The sequence below is a fragment of the Corapipo altera genome, unplaced genomic scaffold, assembly GCF_003945725.1.
Source record: "Corapipo altera isolate COAL_440 unplaced genomic scaffold, ASM394572v1 61305, whole genome shotgun sequence".
NCBI lineage: Eukaryota > Metazoa > Chordata > Aves > Passeriformes > Pipridae > Corapipo > Corapipo altera.
This window is the reverse complement of record NW_020884909.1, coordinates 1,917,378-1,932,673: the sequence shown is the minus strand read 5'-3', so window position 1 is coordinate 1,932,673 and position 15,296 is coordinate 1,917,378. Positions and strand designations below refer to the sequence as shown.

The 15,296-nt window shown below is 37.6% G+C and overlaps 1 protein-coding gene across 6 annotated transcripts in view; it reads right to left on the bottom strand.

The window, feature by feature from the left end:
• The window catches only part of HOOK3 (hook microtubule tethering protein 3), an 81,536-nt gene that overhangs the window by 32,682 nt on the left and 33,558 nt on the right, over positions 1–15,296 (bottom strand). For all 6 annotated transcript variants that reach the window (XM_027652971.1, XM_027652972.1, XM_027652973.1 and 3 more), the window contains exons 6-11: positions 14,323–14,390; positions 7,262–7,324; positions 5,754–5,837; positions 4,542–4,705; positions 2,283–2,423; positions 638–839 (exon numbers count right to left, since the gene is read on the bottom strand). In XM_027652971.1, coding sequence (XP_027508772.1) covers positions 638–839; positions 2,283–2,423; positions 4,542–4,705; positions 5,754–5,837; positions 7,262–7,324; positions 14,323–14,390 — 722 coding nt within the window. The remainder of the gene's footprint in view (positions 1–637; positions 840–2,282; positions 2,424–4,541; positions 4,706–5,753; positions 5,838–7,261; positions 7,325–14,322; positions 14,391–15,296) is intronic.

Genomic DNA, 15,296 nt, shown 5'->3' with positions numbered 1-15,296 from the left:
GTCCCTGTAGCATAGAAGCAGAGAGAAGATTAAGCACATCGTCCACCTTTACAGAAACAGCATCACATGGCACTTTGATAAGCAGGAGGATAAGCAGATGCCTTTCACTCCAGAGAGTGTGCTGGTGACACATTTTGTACTCTGCTGAGTGCATATAAACAACAGGGAAGACACATGTCCTTCTCTCCTCTTATCTGGAAAAATTCAGAAGTATCAGAGACTGGAACCTTAAAAAGGAGAGGTTACTTAACTGGAGGAATAACCTACCTCAGCTGTGGTGCATTCCTCGCTTCTGGAAAATTTTAAGCGAAAGGCAGATACTTTCTCTGAAAGAAGAGGCTCAAATTCAAGCCCTGCTATTGAATATGAATTGGGAATAATTTAGGAAAGAACCCTTAATTCTGTTGATTTTTTTAAATGTAAGAAATACTGCTTATCAGCAAACTGATATAAACCTGTAACAACGACAAGAATTGCAGGAAAGGAGGACAAAGGTAGTACCTACAAAACATGGAAATCTAAACAGAAGGAGCTGGTTTTTTATAGTTTCTTTTTTACTTTGAGGTATTAACCATATTAGGAAGAGAAAGTGGTGAACAATAGAGAGTACTGTTGCACTGATGGTGCTTGTCCTCACCTGCCTCTTGTATGTTTCCAGTTGACTGCGTGCTGCGTTGGCCTTCCTTAATTCTTCCTCCAGGCTCACAGTATTTTGCATGTACATTGTATTCTTCTCTTCTAAAAGCTTCACTTGACGCCGCAAATCACCCAGATCTTCCAATTTCTTTTTGTATGACTCTACCTGGCTTTCTAACTTGGCTACTTTATCAGAAGAATGCCTGAAGGGACAGATTTGTATTGAATTTGAACTCAGAAAACTAACAAAACTAACAAAGTTAAATGCTTCCTCACTATTTTGCCTTAATGCAGAAGACATTCTGAGGAGAACAATAAAGCAATCATATTCTCTTATTACTAATGTTTTCACTTTTAAATTACTTGCTTTCCTCCCATATGACTGTTTGTCAACTCAAATTACTGTTGATAGAGGTCCTTTAGAAACTATCACTCTTCCTAATACAGCTTTCTTATCTGCTTCCAATCTTAAAACAGTAGTTAACACAACTTCACTCCCACTCATTTCCTTTCAAATCCAAATTATCTTCTATTCTGCATTTTACTAGGGTAAAGAAGAAAATTTTCTGGCCTCCAATTTGTTTTAATGAGAGCCAGGAGTAAAATCATAAAGATCCATCTCCTGGGCAACTCACACTTGGTGACATGGAAGTAAAGAGAGAGAGAAAAGAAACACCAGGCTCTGTTCATAACTTCTCAGAGTTTTTTTAATCCATCCACTGCACTGCCAGGACAGCAACTGCCCTCACCTCAACAACCACCCACCCCTCTACCACTAGCACTGTCCTCAGTTTCATTTTTGAACCAAATCATTTACAGACTCAACTTCCTATGAAATCCAGGGAATCTCCCACCGAATTTATGGGCCAGTTTATGAGACACTGAGGCAAGCCAAATCTCTGTGATCCCCAGTGAAGTGTAGAGCCTCTCTCTTGCAACAAGGAATTAGTCTTTGAACCTATGCCACCCACACAGACAGTTTATGAAATTATGCAGCCTGATGGGTTCATTCCTAATGACAGAGGGGATAAAGACAGAAAGCTTTGACAGAAAGCTGCTGGTGAAATAGAAACGGTAATATTAACCTAAGCCTTGGGAGAGGAAACGGGTAACTGTTCTGAATAACTCATTGCAGCAAGGGACCAATACTGAAGGATTATGTTCCACAGCAAAAGTGGTTGTCCCACCCTACAAACCCCTAGCATCACCAAATCATGACAACTTTGTGTGCTAAGATCCAGTGACAGTGAGAGCTGCAACAGGTGTTCATATTAGCATTATTTGATGAACCAAAAGCACACCCAAAGTCCAAACAGTGCAAACCTAGGAAAGGGCACAGTTTCCTGACAAGAACAAATGCTCAAGTCATGATAAAGCTGAGTAGCAAATACTCAAGAGATCAGCAAGTGCCCTGTAATAACCATAAGATTGTGTAGAACTGCTAAGTCTACTCATAGTTAGTGATCAAGGTACACAATAAACAACTATTTTACTTAAGCAGAATTAAACTGGAGGATCCAGAAGAACCTTGGCATTGAGAAAGCGTTTATATTTAATATTTAAATTATTTAAACAAAAGATAATGTAGACTAAGTAAACAAATTAAAGGTTAATAGTTAAAAAAGGATTAATGGAAAAGAATTTACCTGAGTACATCTATCTCATCCTTCAAAGACTGAGCCTCCTCTGCCAGTGTAGTAAGCTCTTCTGTTTGTTGTCTCAATTCTGCAATTTCCTTTTCTAGTTCTTCACAGCGTATTCGATAGTCATCTTTGGCAGCTTCTAATCTGTAAAAATGAAGAAAAACAGAAAATAACTTTCCATCTTGAGCCACAGTTCCCTTTCCTCATCATCATCCCCTCTAAAAACACATAGAATGGCCTTCTGTTGCAGTGAAGGAGAACAGCCCAATGTGCTTATTCAAAATGTAGAAGCAGATTGACTTTTTTGATGGTCCCAATCTGATATCAGTATTTCTACTTGGAAAATCAAAAGGTAACGTATGTCCTCATAAAGACAATCCTCAGGTTTTTTCTGCAATAGCCATTTTTCACAAAGGAAGCTCAAGCAGAAATTTTCACCTTTTTTCATCTTGGAACATACAGAGTTTGAACATGACACATTTATTGTAAGATTTTGTTCAGTTGTCCAACTCCTATACACCTTCAACAATATTGATCTGATTGTCAGATGTTATAAATGCCATAGAGCTCTCAACAAAGTCGTTTTATTTATTTACTCATAAGGAGCCTGTGCATGCCCAGCACACCTGAAGAACCAGGTTTTTAGTCAAAAAGTAAAGAACTCAGACCAAAGTTGCTGGAGTAAACTGCTTGCATACAGCACACATGGGCAAAGCTCCATTAACCTGTCAGTGAAAAAAGGAAACAAGTAATAGTAACTTTGTCAAAGTATTTTGAATGAATGGAAAAGGACACAACCTGGAACACGAAAGTCCTACGGCGAATTTGATCTGAAATTAAAACACGAACAATCCAGAAAGGGAGATATGGGCATGAGGGGTAAAAAAAGTATTTTATCCAAAAAGACTCTACAAGAATGGAGACAAGAGAAAGTCTTTAAGCCATTTAAACCACAAACAACAAACATTTGGATCGTGACAGACTAGAAGTGTCAAAGGACAAAGAGTCAAGACTGGGAGAAAAACAGTTGTACCACAGTGGGCATCAATTCAGCTGTACATATGTCCTGCTTGATCAGGTAGAGCTGGAAGGAACACGTACAAATTGCCATTAGAAACCATATGTTATGAAGGCAGGGGAGGGAGATAAAGGAGACCAGGAATGAGTCTCACATGTGAAAAAGGTTTGGAATGACCTTCAGAACCTGAAATTAGAGTAACAGGCAGTGGAAATATAGAATATGGGGAGAAAATCTGTTCAAACAGTAACTGATAACAGACTCGAGGAGAAATCATTCCAGAGCATGGAGATGAATCAGAAGAGATAAAAGGGGACAGTATCACCACATTATTCCTTTGCATGGTAGATGTATAGAATGAAGAATTCCAGGTATTAGCTGCTGTGAAAGAGAAATACTGAACGTTTTTCAAGAAACAGATGGGAGAGGGTATGTCAGAATAACCAGGAAGGAGGTTTAGTATAAGAGGAAGTGGAAAAATGGCAAAACAGGCAAAAAAGGAAAGTTACATGGCACTTACCACAAGAATTAGAAAAGGGCAATGGGAAGAGCATAGCAAAAGAAAAACTGGCAGTGTAAAGAAATACCATGGTTTCACTCAAGAAAGAGAGGGAAAGTATGGCAAAGAGAATGAAAAAGTGAAGTGAACCAGCTTTCTTCAGCAGAATAGGCACACACAGCCTGGAAGCAACTCTCAAAAGAACCAGGAAGGAGATTTAGAGAGGGATTGTATTTCCACAGGGTGAGGAAATGCAAATGAAGTGCAGAGCTCACATGTGGATAATCTCCATGTTTCAGATATGAAACAATTTGGTTTTAAGTTCAGAGAAGGACATACTTTGCTATGTAATAATGCCACCTGTAGTACTGCCTGTAGCAAACCTTAGTCTAGGAATTTCTACACCTTAAAAACGCAATCAGAATAATTTGGGCAAAGGAAAGCATGCTACTTTTAGTTCTCACTGATTTTGAAAAACATGGGTGAAATGACTGCACGCAAACAATTCAAAATAACTCACAGAGTAGAGAGTGACATGCATACAGCATTTCAGCATTAAGCTGATACATTTTGTTATGCTAGAGCTTGTAAAGAGGTAAATCATAATGTGTACGACACTGTAAAAACTGTACTACCGTGGTTATGTCACCCATTATACTCATTCACAATTGCCAGCAGAACCAGAAGTATCTAAGTCACACATGTTGCCAGCTACAAACAATCTAACCAAGCGTAGCTTTTCTACCTGAATGTTTCCTCTTGGAGTTGTTCTAGTTGTGTCTGCAGCTGCAGGTGCCTACGACCTGCAGGGCTGTTGGGATCTTCAATAGAATCAGACTGATTTAAGCGTTCCATCAAAATCTGGTTCTCAGCAAGCAGGCTGCTCTTCTCCTCTTGGAGGGCTGCAACCTGTTGTAATAAAAGCATGGACTAGAATAACTGACCCATCCAGCTTCAGAGAGAAATATTTTTTTGTGCACATAATAAAGTATCAACACAATCCACAAACAGAAACACGCAGACTACAATAATAATCACATTTCACAGGAATATACTGTATCATTTAATAGGCATTCAATTGCTAAGTGAAGCAACCAACATATTGCAACATTAGGGGCAGATTTACCACACAAAATATGCAACTATTCTTTAACATATTTTGCACTGGCATTGAAAGAAAAAGTCTTTGTTATGACAGAAGATAACTTCATCATAATTAAGTCTGCATACTCTCCCAACAAACAAATAAAACCAGCTCTCCACAGTAAGGGCTAACTGCAAGCAGGTCCAAAACAGGAACACAGTTCCAAAGATGACTCAGTTTCCACCAACGCTGTGGAAACAGGCAGTGGCATGAAGAACTCAGAGTGCTTCAACTCAAACAACAGCTGAAACATGGGTTCACATATTAACCACGAGCACACAGATCAGCTTCATTAATTCCAACAGTTACTGAACTGTTTGGCAAAATGCCTGAATTATACTCCAAAACAGGGTTACAATGGCAATGCCTTTCAGGGCTTCCTCCTCACACTCCTCATATCTTCCAGACGAGGTATGATTGACTTAAAGTAAAACTTAGTCAAAACCCATGCACAGTTGATACTCTGCAGTAACTTCTTACTGGCATTTAACACTGAACTGAAACTGTTACAGCAGCAGAACGTGTATTAGTTCTCTACCGCAACAGTTTTACCACACAGCTCAAACCCTTCCTACCAGAAGGAAAAAAAGTTTCATCAGTGTGAGTCATCTTCATACTGGCAACGTTGCATCAAGATAAGAAAACAATGACATTCATTCTGCTAGCACAAGTGAAGCAAAATAGCTACTGTGCCATTTTCATCTCCCGTTTAAAAACTGTTTTCCACAATATACTGCTTATTCTCAGCTGCCTAAAAGTTAACACATCTTTCTCCCCACTTGAAAATCAATACAGACACTATAGCAAACTTACCTGCATATCTAACTCATGACATCTCTGGGCAATTTCTTCTTTTGTTGCTAGTGCTTCATTTAATTCTTCTGTAGTTTTCTTCAGCTAGCATAAACAATAAACATTAACACTGTCATCAGCCTCTGTGATCCAATTAAAACTATTCTGAACTACATGACAGTAAAATTTTCAGTTAGGTAATATATTAAATTTTTTAAAAGCTCAGGTAATTCCACTCTTATAAAGAAAAAAAGAAGTAGGTGTGATTACTGTTTAGTTTGTGTATTAGTAAAAAGTAAAAGTACCCAAAAGTAATATTTGCTCTTATATTAGAATTATCACATCTGTTCTATGAATTGAGCCAAAAACACTTGAAGAACTCGGGTCTGAAGAACTCATCAAATCTCTACACTGAAAAAAATTGTCAATACCACTTTTCTTTACAGAATCAAAGAGTGTATAATTTTGATTTTCAATTTAGTTTTGAAAGGACTGGAAGGTGGAATACAGGGAATGGACAATTAGGGTAAAATCTCTCTAGTAAAGGAAGCTACTTTTAGTGCACAACAGGGATACAACTAACATGGTGACAGAGAAGTCTACCCTTCTGAAAAAGGGCACTGAATCTTGTAAGCAGTGGTAAATATTCAGGTATTTCCCTTCAAGGGCTCAATATTCAAAGATATGTATCTTGCCAGTTTACAAATTATTGCAGTTAACATAAGCATAGCTACAGGTGTGTGCATGTTATGTATATGCACATAGATACAGATGTGCTATTATATATGATGAAGTTTAAACGGGCTTTCTCAAACAGCATCATCATATCTGGTATGTGCAAGTTTATTTCTCAGGGCCTGTTTACATAGAGAACTTAATTTAATCTGCCAGTATTTACATATTTCTGCAGAAAAAGCATGATGGAGGAACACAGGGAAAACCACTGTACTGTACTTCTGAATTAGAAAAAAACCTGAGGAAGCAGGATAGTGTTAGCATGAAGTTAAGTTAGTAAAACCAATTGGTTTTGCATATTTTTTAAATATATCAGACAGGGAAGGATTATATTTGAAAACTTCTCTTATGTACTGGACCGGTTCCAGGACCCCAAATATGCATGTGTTTGTTTTGATTTGTTTTTTTTTAAACTGACTTTGGGAGTAGGAAAAGTTTTATTCACACGCATAAAAACTTTTATTCAAATACTACACATTTTTTTATCCTTTCTCAATACCTAAAGATTTGTACCAATCTGCAGTTTGCTTTATTATGTCATACAGCTAGACTGGTTTTCCAAATCAACTTTTTTTTTTTCCCTTAAACACAGAATAGGAGTAAACTCAATCTATAAACCTAAAGGACTCTGAAATTTACCACTGAAATTTAGTTTTCCACTCCTCATTTGACTTTCCCACAAAACCCTTTGATGATTAAAGAAAAAAAAAAAAAGACAGAGTTCTTAATACAGAAAAAGGACAGGCCACTGATGTGTTATGATGGAAGGAAAATAAACATTTGGTCTTAGATACCTGCCGATCAAGGTCAACGTAAGCATCATTTCCAACAGAGACTGGAGACTCTTTACTCATCAACTGCAATTAGATTACACTGGATTAGAAAAAACAAGGATTTACTTTTATATTAAAACCTAAGTTTCAACGAAACACCAAGCTTGTTTTTACTTTTGGGAGTTTTAATCTGACTTAAGTTGAAAGTTTTTAACTTCATTTTTACATAAGATATCTTCAGAAACAAAACCAGAAAAAAATAATCTTCATAATTTATAATATTTAGAGTGGTAAAAAACCCCCCTTACATCATCTCTTTTTCTTCTGACAGTGCACATTCTTCATCTATGATGAAGTCTACAGTACACCCTGCTAAATATTTTACTGAAGTGGCATTGGAATGATGGTAGATATCAACACACCATGCAAGATCTTCTTTTAATTGTTCTCTGCTAGTGGCTTTCATGCTTCAATTACCTGGAAGTTCGCATGCATTTATTTATTTCACCAAAGTTTGGGACATATCCTCAGCTAATAGTGCAAAACAAAGATGAACAAAATTCTGCTCTGGAGTTGTCTGTAATTTTCAAATTTAAAGAGAAACTCTGTAGAGTGTGTTCCTGAAATGAATATTACAATTCATTGTGTACTAACCTATTTTATTGCAGGAATACCTGGTTTCGTAATATTTAGAATATGTTAAAAAACCCCACAAAAACAACAAAAAACCCTCCCCAGAAACAAACAAAAAACCTAAAACAAAACAACAAAAAAACCCAAACCACTATCAAACCCTCAGCACAAAACCCCAAATCATGTCCTACGAAATTGACTGATGAACTTATTAAAAAAAAAGAGAAAGAGTTGATAAGTTTTAAAAGCTCTCCAATGACACAATTCATGGATGTTCCAATCAAAAAAGCCCGGTCCTAACCAAAATCAGGACTAGACTTTTTCCCTAAGACCTCTGGTCCAGCCTGGTTACTCTCTCCAGAGATAGGGTTTCATTTATTCCTTCCAAAAAACAGTGCTTTCGCATTACTTTTCCTTGACAAAGTTTTTGGAATACATGGCACAGAGCCTTCATTTGTTCATGATCCTTTCCTGTTTATACCACTGTGTACAAGTGAAAAAAATCTCTGTTTGACATTTACATCATTCAAATATTTAAACACCTACATATCTCTCCCTTTTCTCATATCCTTAATTGGGATTTACCTGCATAACTAATGCTTAAATTAATCTATCTGTCCTCAACAGTCCTCCTCAGACCATGACAATGTTTGTCACATTTCTTCCATTTTGTCTACATGTCTACAACGACAAAACCACTCCAAGATGAAGCATTGCATGAAGTCCAGACTCCCTGTAACAATAATTAGAAAGTCCCTAGCCTCAGAGTTGTCCCCGGAAAAATGAAGTCACATCTTTTTCGTTACCATATATAGTGGCATTACAAACTTGTCTATAATTTAAGGCCCTAATCTAAGATTATTATCACTTAAACAAAAACTTCCAATCCCTCCCCGCTCTGTGACAAGTCTTACATGTTTCAACTACTGCATTTCACCAGCTACTGTTAAAACGCTTTTCCAGACGACTAAAGGGATATCCCCTATTAACCAAATACTGAACTCCTCTTCCCTGTTTTATATCCCAAAACTGTTTGCAAACACTGGACACGCATGTTCACAAGCACACAAGTAAGTTCCACCCGCCAAGCCAGCACTTCCCAGCTGTAGGTCCAGCTCAGCCTGCAGGGGTGTGCAACAACACGTCCCTAACAGCACCCGCCCCTTTCTGGCCCGAGCACAACTTCCTCTTCAGAAAACCAGCTCAACGGAACTCTTACAGCTCAACTTACAGTAAAAAGGAGTACAAGTGACCGCACAACCCACTAGAGGCCACTGTGGTGTCACTGCTCCCGTGAACTGCTGTACAGGAAGCAGGCCAAGGCCACTAATATAATCCCTATTTTCTTCAGTGAGTTTTGTCATCTCTCGCCAAACACGCTGTTCTGGAAGAGCCCTTAAGTAGAAATGTCCAGAAAAGAGGACATTACCTGGAGCAGGATTAGGCAGTGGAGATACGTGGTCTGGGCGTACCCTGAATGTTACACAGCACTTGTGAATTTAACTCCATGGGGTGCGTTAGGAATGTCATGGAAAGCGTGCGTGAGGCACTGAGGGTGAGAGCCATAGACACACGTGCAGATGACTGACTCAATGCAACAGGAAGCACCTTGCAATCTGATGGCCTGTGCTGTGGTGGGAATGCTAAAGATGAAATCTAAGGGATTGTTTTGTGTCCAGTAAGTCGCACAACCAGACAAAGAACAGGAAAGATACTGACAGATAACTCAGAACTAACACAGGAATCCAACTTGTGATCAACAGTTAATAATAAACTGAAGTTAAGGAGTGGGATGAAAAGGTATCAGGGCAAAGGAGTGCATCCATCTTTCCCCTACACATCTCCCCACAAACTGGGACAACAGTTTATGCAACAAAATGTCTTGACCACACTCTGCTTCTGGATTGCCTCTACACAGTTTCTCCCCACTTAATAGGAAACACTTTACCCTAAACAGCACAGTCAACAGAGTACAACCACCCATCCAAATTTCTCTCTCTTCAGTCAGATTTTCTGGAAATTTCAAGAAAAGTTTTACTGAATGTTGTGTCTTAGGATTCCATACAAATATGTTTGTCAACTCAAAGCACACACTACAACCTTCCATCCACCTGAAAAATACAAGGTAAGAGGCTTGCCTAGTTTCCTCCATTCTTCACTTTGTTTCTGGTCAATCAGCATTCTCTGATATTGCTGAAATTTAGAGCTCCAAAATGCTCATTTAATCAGTTACCTGCTCAATGGCACATGCATTATTTATTAATAATCAGATGATACTAGTAGGTTGATACTAATTTTTAAATCAAATTTACTTACTGGTTCTGCTATATATCTCCTTTACTTAAAGCTCATATTCAGAAAAACTTCATTAAATACTGCTGTACTTTCAGTGCTTCACATGCAGCCTGCAAGTGTGATATTAGAACACATGGAATTGAGAGGTATGGATCAATGCCAAGGCTTTTGAGTTTACAGGGGCAAACTTCATTTCATTTGTATTTCAAATAAATTAAGAGAATAAAAAGCAGAAGGAAGTGGCCTTTTCAGTCTCCCCTTACAGCCTGAGTTTTCTTCTGGAGCAGACTACAAGAGGAATAAAGGTCTGCCTTCACAATTTTGCAGCACTGGAACTGGCCTTCAGTTCCAAGCTCACCATTTAGCTTAAGTATAGTATTATTACTTATTTTCACCTGTAACTTTAACGGAGGATGATGTGCAGAAAGTATAAAAAGGGGAAAAAAAGAATTTCCAGCAAAATCAAGCAATTGCATTCGGTGTCTACATGAGAAGGAAAAGCCTGCTTAAGAGTTTCTGACAGTAAAATGAACTAGCATTTACTGTCTTTTTCTTTTTCCAGTTTATTTTGCATAAAAAGGTCAGTCTAGATTACAAATGGTGCAGTAACCTGAACAACATGATAATACTTATAATGATTTGTGTAGTTTTATGAGCAGCAGTTGTCATTCCATGTTAATCCTTTACCTATGTACCTCTTCATGCTCACAGCTTTGGTATGATATCTCACATAACACTTGAAGGTCTGCTAATCCTATATTATTAAAACCTTCACATTTTAATTGCTTTCCTTGGGAAATGTGAACAAGTTGTGTTGTCATGGATACATAAAGATTAGGGAATGGGTAAAACTATCACAAAATCTGCATGCATGAATAACCTGAATTATGAAAGCTTTTTTTCCCCTATACGTGATTTTGCAAATGCAGCTGAACCATTCAGTTGATGATTTTAACAGTCCAAAACACCTGCTTTATCTGAAATGCTTCTTCTGTAATGATAATATTATACAAGCTCGTTTAAGTGTCCACAAAAACAATGACAAAAATCTAGCTTCTGTACTCAGGTTTTCTTTTTTGAAACATCTTTATGTTTGTTTTAAAGAGTCAAGGCTATGTATGAGACTGTGTATCCTTTAAAGCAGGTGGACTTTCTTCCTCCAGTTGGTATTCAGTCTGTCCTCCAGTCTATCTCTTGACAGACGCAACAAAATACTTTTGCATTATTTCCTAACTATTAAAAACCCACTTTTACTTCACACAAGATAAAGCTTTAAACAGTCAAGATAAAATACAGCAGGGGAAAAACCCACAAAACCAAACAGTGGAAGTAACACAGTCAGTATTAACCCAGACAGAAAGTTCCTTTTCCTATTCACCCCAGGCAAGTTTTGACACTACCTCTAGTACTGTTCTGACTCTCAACTTGACCTGTAGACACCTGCTAAGTGATCAAGTTTAGAGATGCTTTAAACAGAAAAGGCAAGCAGATTATTTGCCTCAGCTACCGCCTTCATAAATAATGAACTTTGCTGTTCAAGAAAAAGACTTGGGAAAATGGCAGAAGAATTTCCAAAAGATGTCAAGGAAAGGAAAAGAAAGAAAAACACACAATGGCCAAAATAATTTCCGTAAGGAAAGATTTTGGGCCTTTAAAAGATCTAAAACCCATGAAATTAAAAATAACTGTAATATTATGCATATTAATACATGTGCACAGCTTGTCTTTAGATATGTATACGTGAAGATTAGCATCTAAGAATCTAGGTGGTGGCAACACACCAGATCAATTTGACTACACTGAACAAAATAACACTGTTATTTGTTAAAAACAAGCACTGTTCAATTTATAAAACCTTACGGAGCACAAGGCATGTTTTAAACATTTAAATAAGTGAAGAAAGGAAATGTTGAAGAGTCACAAGTTATTAAAAAATAAAATAAAATAACTAAAATTTAGAACATAATATGCTGCTTCTTCCATTGAAAAAATCACCTTCTACATTCAAAAAAACTAGATAAAACTTGTTCTACTGTGCCTCATGATATACTTTCCTGAGTAAGATGATTTATGAAAACCAAAGAAGCATCAAAAAAAAATTTATATGTGCTCAACTGAAACAGAAAAATAAATTTCATAATACTTTCATCAGTAAAGCTTAGAGAGGTCTTCTGACATACCTAATTTTAAAGAAAGAGTACCTGCAATGTCAAATACTTCAGAACGTTTGGACTAGGCGATGTACAGCAACTTTTCAAACATATACATACAGCTACTTTCCTAGGCATCTTATTTTGGTGTCTCCTACATAGTGCTTGTTCCAAGTCACTTGAATTCTGGGAGCTGCTGCGAGTCCAAGAAATAAAAAATCCTCCTTAAATCCAGTGAAGTTTCACCCCATGTGAATCTGTGCTGGCTATGACCTAACTCGCAGAAGAACCTTCTCCACAATTTTGCCAAGCACTGACATGAGACAGGCCTGCAATGGCCAGTGTCTTTCTTTTTCTTCTTGAAAATTTGGATAATCTTTGCCAGCTTCCAGTTGACCCTGGACTTCTCCAGATTCCAAGCCCATTAAAAAACAGTGGAGGGAGGTCCTGCTCTCAAAGTGTATCAAAGTCTGAGATGCTTTCTCACCTCTTCATTGAGCACCTGAGATCCTCCTTATTTGGTCCTGAAATGCCTTGCATTTCTAAGCAGCTTGGAAAGTAGCATTAAAATCACTCAGAACTGTGCCAGTACCTGAATAGTAAGGTTTTTGATTCAGTGAGTTCCAAAAATCTGCTCCAGAAAAACAGACCCGGTGATTTCTCCCCTACTTCTACTCACCAGCTCAGAGAAAGAGCACAAACACTAAAAAACTTCAAAGTTTACTCATCAAAAATGCTGAAAACTGTGGGCTGCTTCAAATCTGGCCACTATACCAAATGAAGGAGACTTTTAGAAAAATTAAATAGGAGATTTTTAACAGAAAGAGGGAGGATAAAATAAGGTTTTCTATTTCAAGGCAGTGCAGAATACAGTGATGTTGAAGTTTGGACTTAATAAAAAGCATTAGAAAGCTTCACCAAAACACTGTATTGCAGTTACAAAAAATAGAAAAAAGTAAAATATCCCAAAACTCCAGCAAACTGGTGCTTGGCAGCACCGACTGGAAGATGACTGAGCATAACAATTCTTTCAATGCTCATTTCAAAACTCTGCTCTGCATGGTTGTAGACAGCACTCCACACACAGACAGACAACTGAATTTATGACTGCATGGTTGAAGTGATGACAGGGGACAGGGTCCCTTGTAGGCTTACTGACACCTCTTTCTACATTCAGACATTCCAGAGAACTGAAATTGCCCTAGAGCTTAATGTGGAACTTAATTTCTCCTGTTCAGGTTCAAAAGAAACGGGATTACCAGTGGTTTCCTGCTTTCCTTAGTGGCCTGCCCCACAGTAAACCTCCATCTATGAAGACTGACAGGCATTTCACTTGTGGGCATTTTGGGTTCCTAAGAAGTCACATGGGGGGTTCAGGGCTATAGTGGCTAACACTGAGGTTTTAACCACAAATGCACTGGAGTATAACAAACAACTAACAAAATGCACTGGAGTATACTCACTAAGTTGTAAAAACATAGTAGCCTATCATATTATTCATATATATTCATATTATTTATCATTACATATCACCATTATGTATCATAACATTACAGCTGACAGAAGAATACTCTGCTCTCCAATTCTCTTCCTTTTCACTTGTCAACAAAATTTTAAAAAAATTAGCATCCCATAAAGTTTTGCAATTTCAAGGTACAAATTTTGATGAAATTCTACAGTATTTGGTTACCCATACAAAATCAGTCTAGTGTATTTTAGGATTCACAGGGTGGGAAAGGTAAAGGAAAGGGAACCCAATATCAAAAATATCTAGAAGTTCCAGTCTTCTAGATTTAAAGAAAAGTGGGACATTCAACCAGAGTTCCTTGACATAAAGCAAGATTTTTCTAAGGAAAAAATAAGATATTTTTCCCCATAAAAAGGCAAAATCTATACCCCTTATTTTCTTTACTTCCAACTAAGTTTTTCCAAAGTAGGAAAAAGCATATTGTTGTAAAATACTGAAAGGCAGAACGTTTATACACTGCGGGCATCCCAGCATACCTCCTGAATGGCTGTCATGACAACATGTTGAACTGATTCTTCCATCATCATTATGGTCTGGATGTACTCTGAAAAAAAAAAAAAAAGGGCATTCTGAAACGTCATGGTTAAAATTCAAGTCAGAGAGCAGAAGATCAGAAGCTGCATCCTTCCTACAAAATGAGTGGGTGCCATGGATGACACTGAAATGCATAGTCTCCAGTCAAGTCCCACCACAACAAACTCAACAGGATTTTATCAGAAGTCTGATCAGACATAAATCCAGCTTATTTGAACTCTACAACAATGAAAAAAAGTACATAATTATCTTTTCTTTTTCTTCTGGTACCTGCCAGTTCTGTTATAACTACTTTCACTCCTTTTCTCCATTTGTTCCCAAACTATTCAGGCTCCTCAAGTACACAATCCCTGCATAGGTTGTACTTTTCCAATGTCCTGCCTTCCTACAGCATCCTCATTTCAAAGCATTTTCACATCCATTCTTGCTTTCTGTTCTTATTCCTGTGTTACCCCACAAATTAAGTCCCCCTCCACTTTTTCACTCCTCACCTATGTATAGATGTGAGTTACAGATGAGGTACTTTGAGAGACAATATAGTGGTCAGAAGGGCAAATTCTGACATTTAGACTAAGTCAAGGAGTTAATGACTTGCCCAGTATAATGCAGTTTCCAGATAGATATGATCTTCCTTACATGTGACCTGTATTCTTTTAATGATGTGCCTAAGGGAAAGATATTGGGGAAAACTCACCTCTAACTGGTTAATTAGCTCATGCCAAATCTCACTCCAAGTACATAAAACTAGACTGTTCTGGTATTTCAAACATGCACATTTTTAATGTCCAAACTGAGAGAGTAAAGGACAGACAAGAATAAGATATACTTCACATCTGAGGGTGAGAAATAGTCACCCAAAGGAAGGAAGATAATTTTACAGAAAACAGAGAGGACAGAAGGGTTAATAAACCAGAGT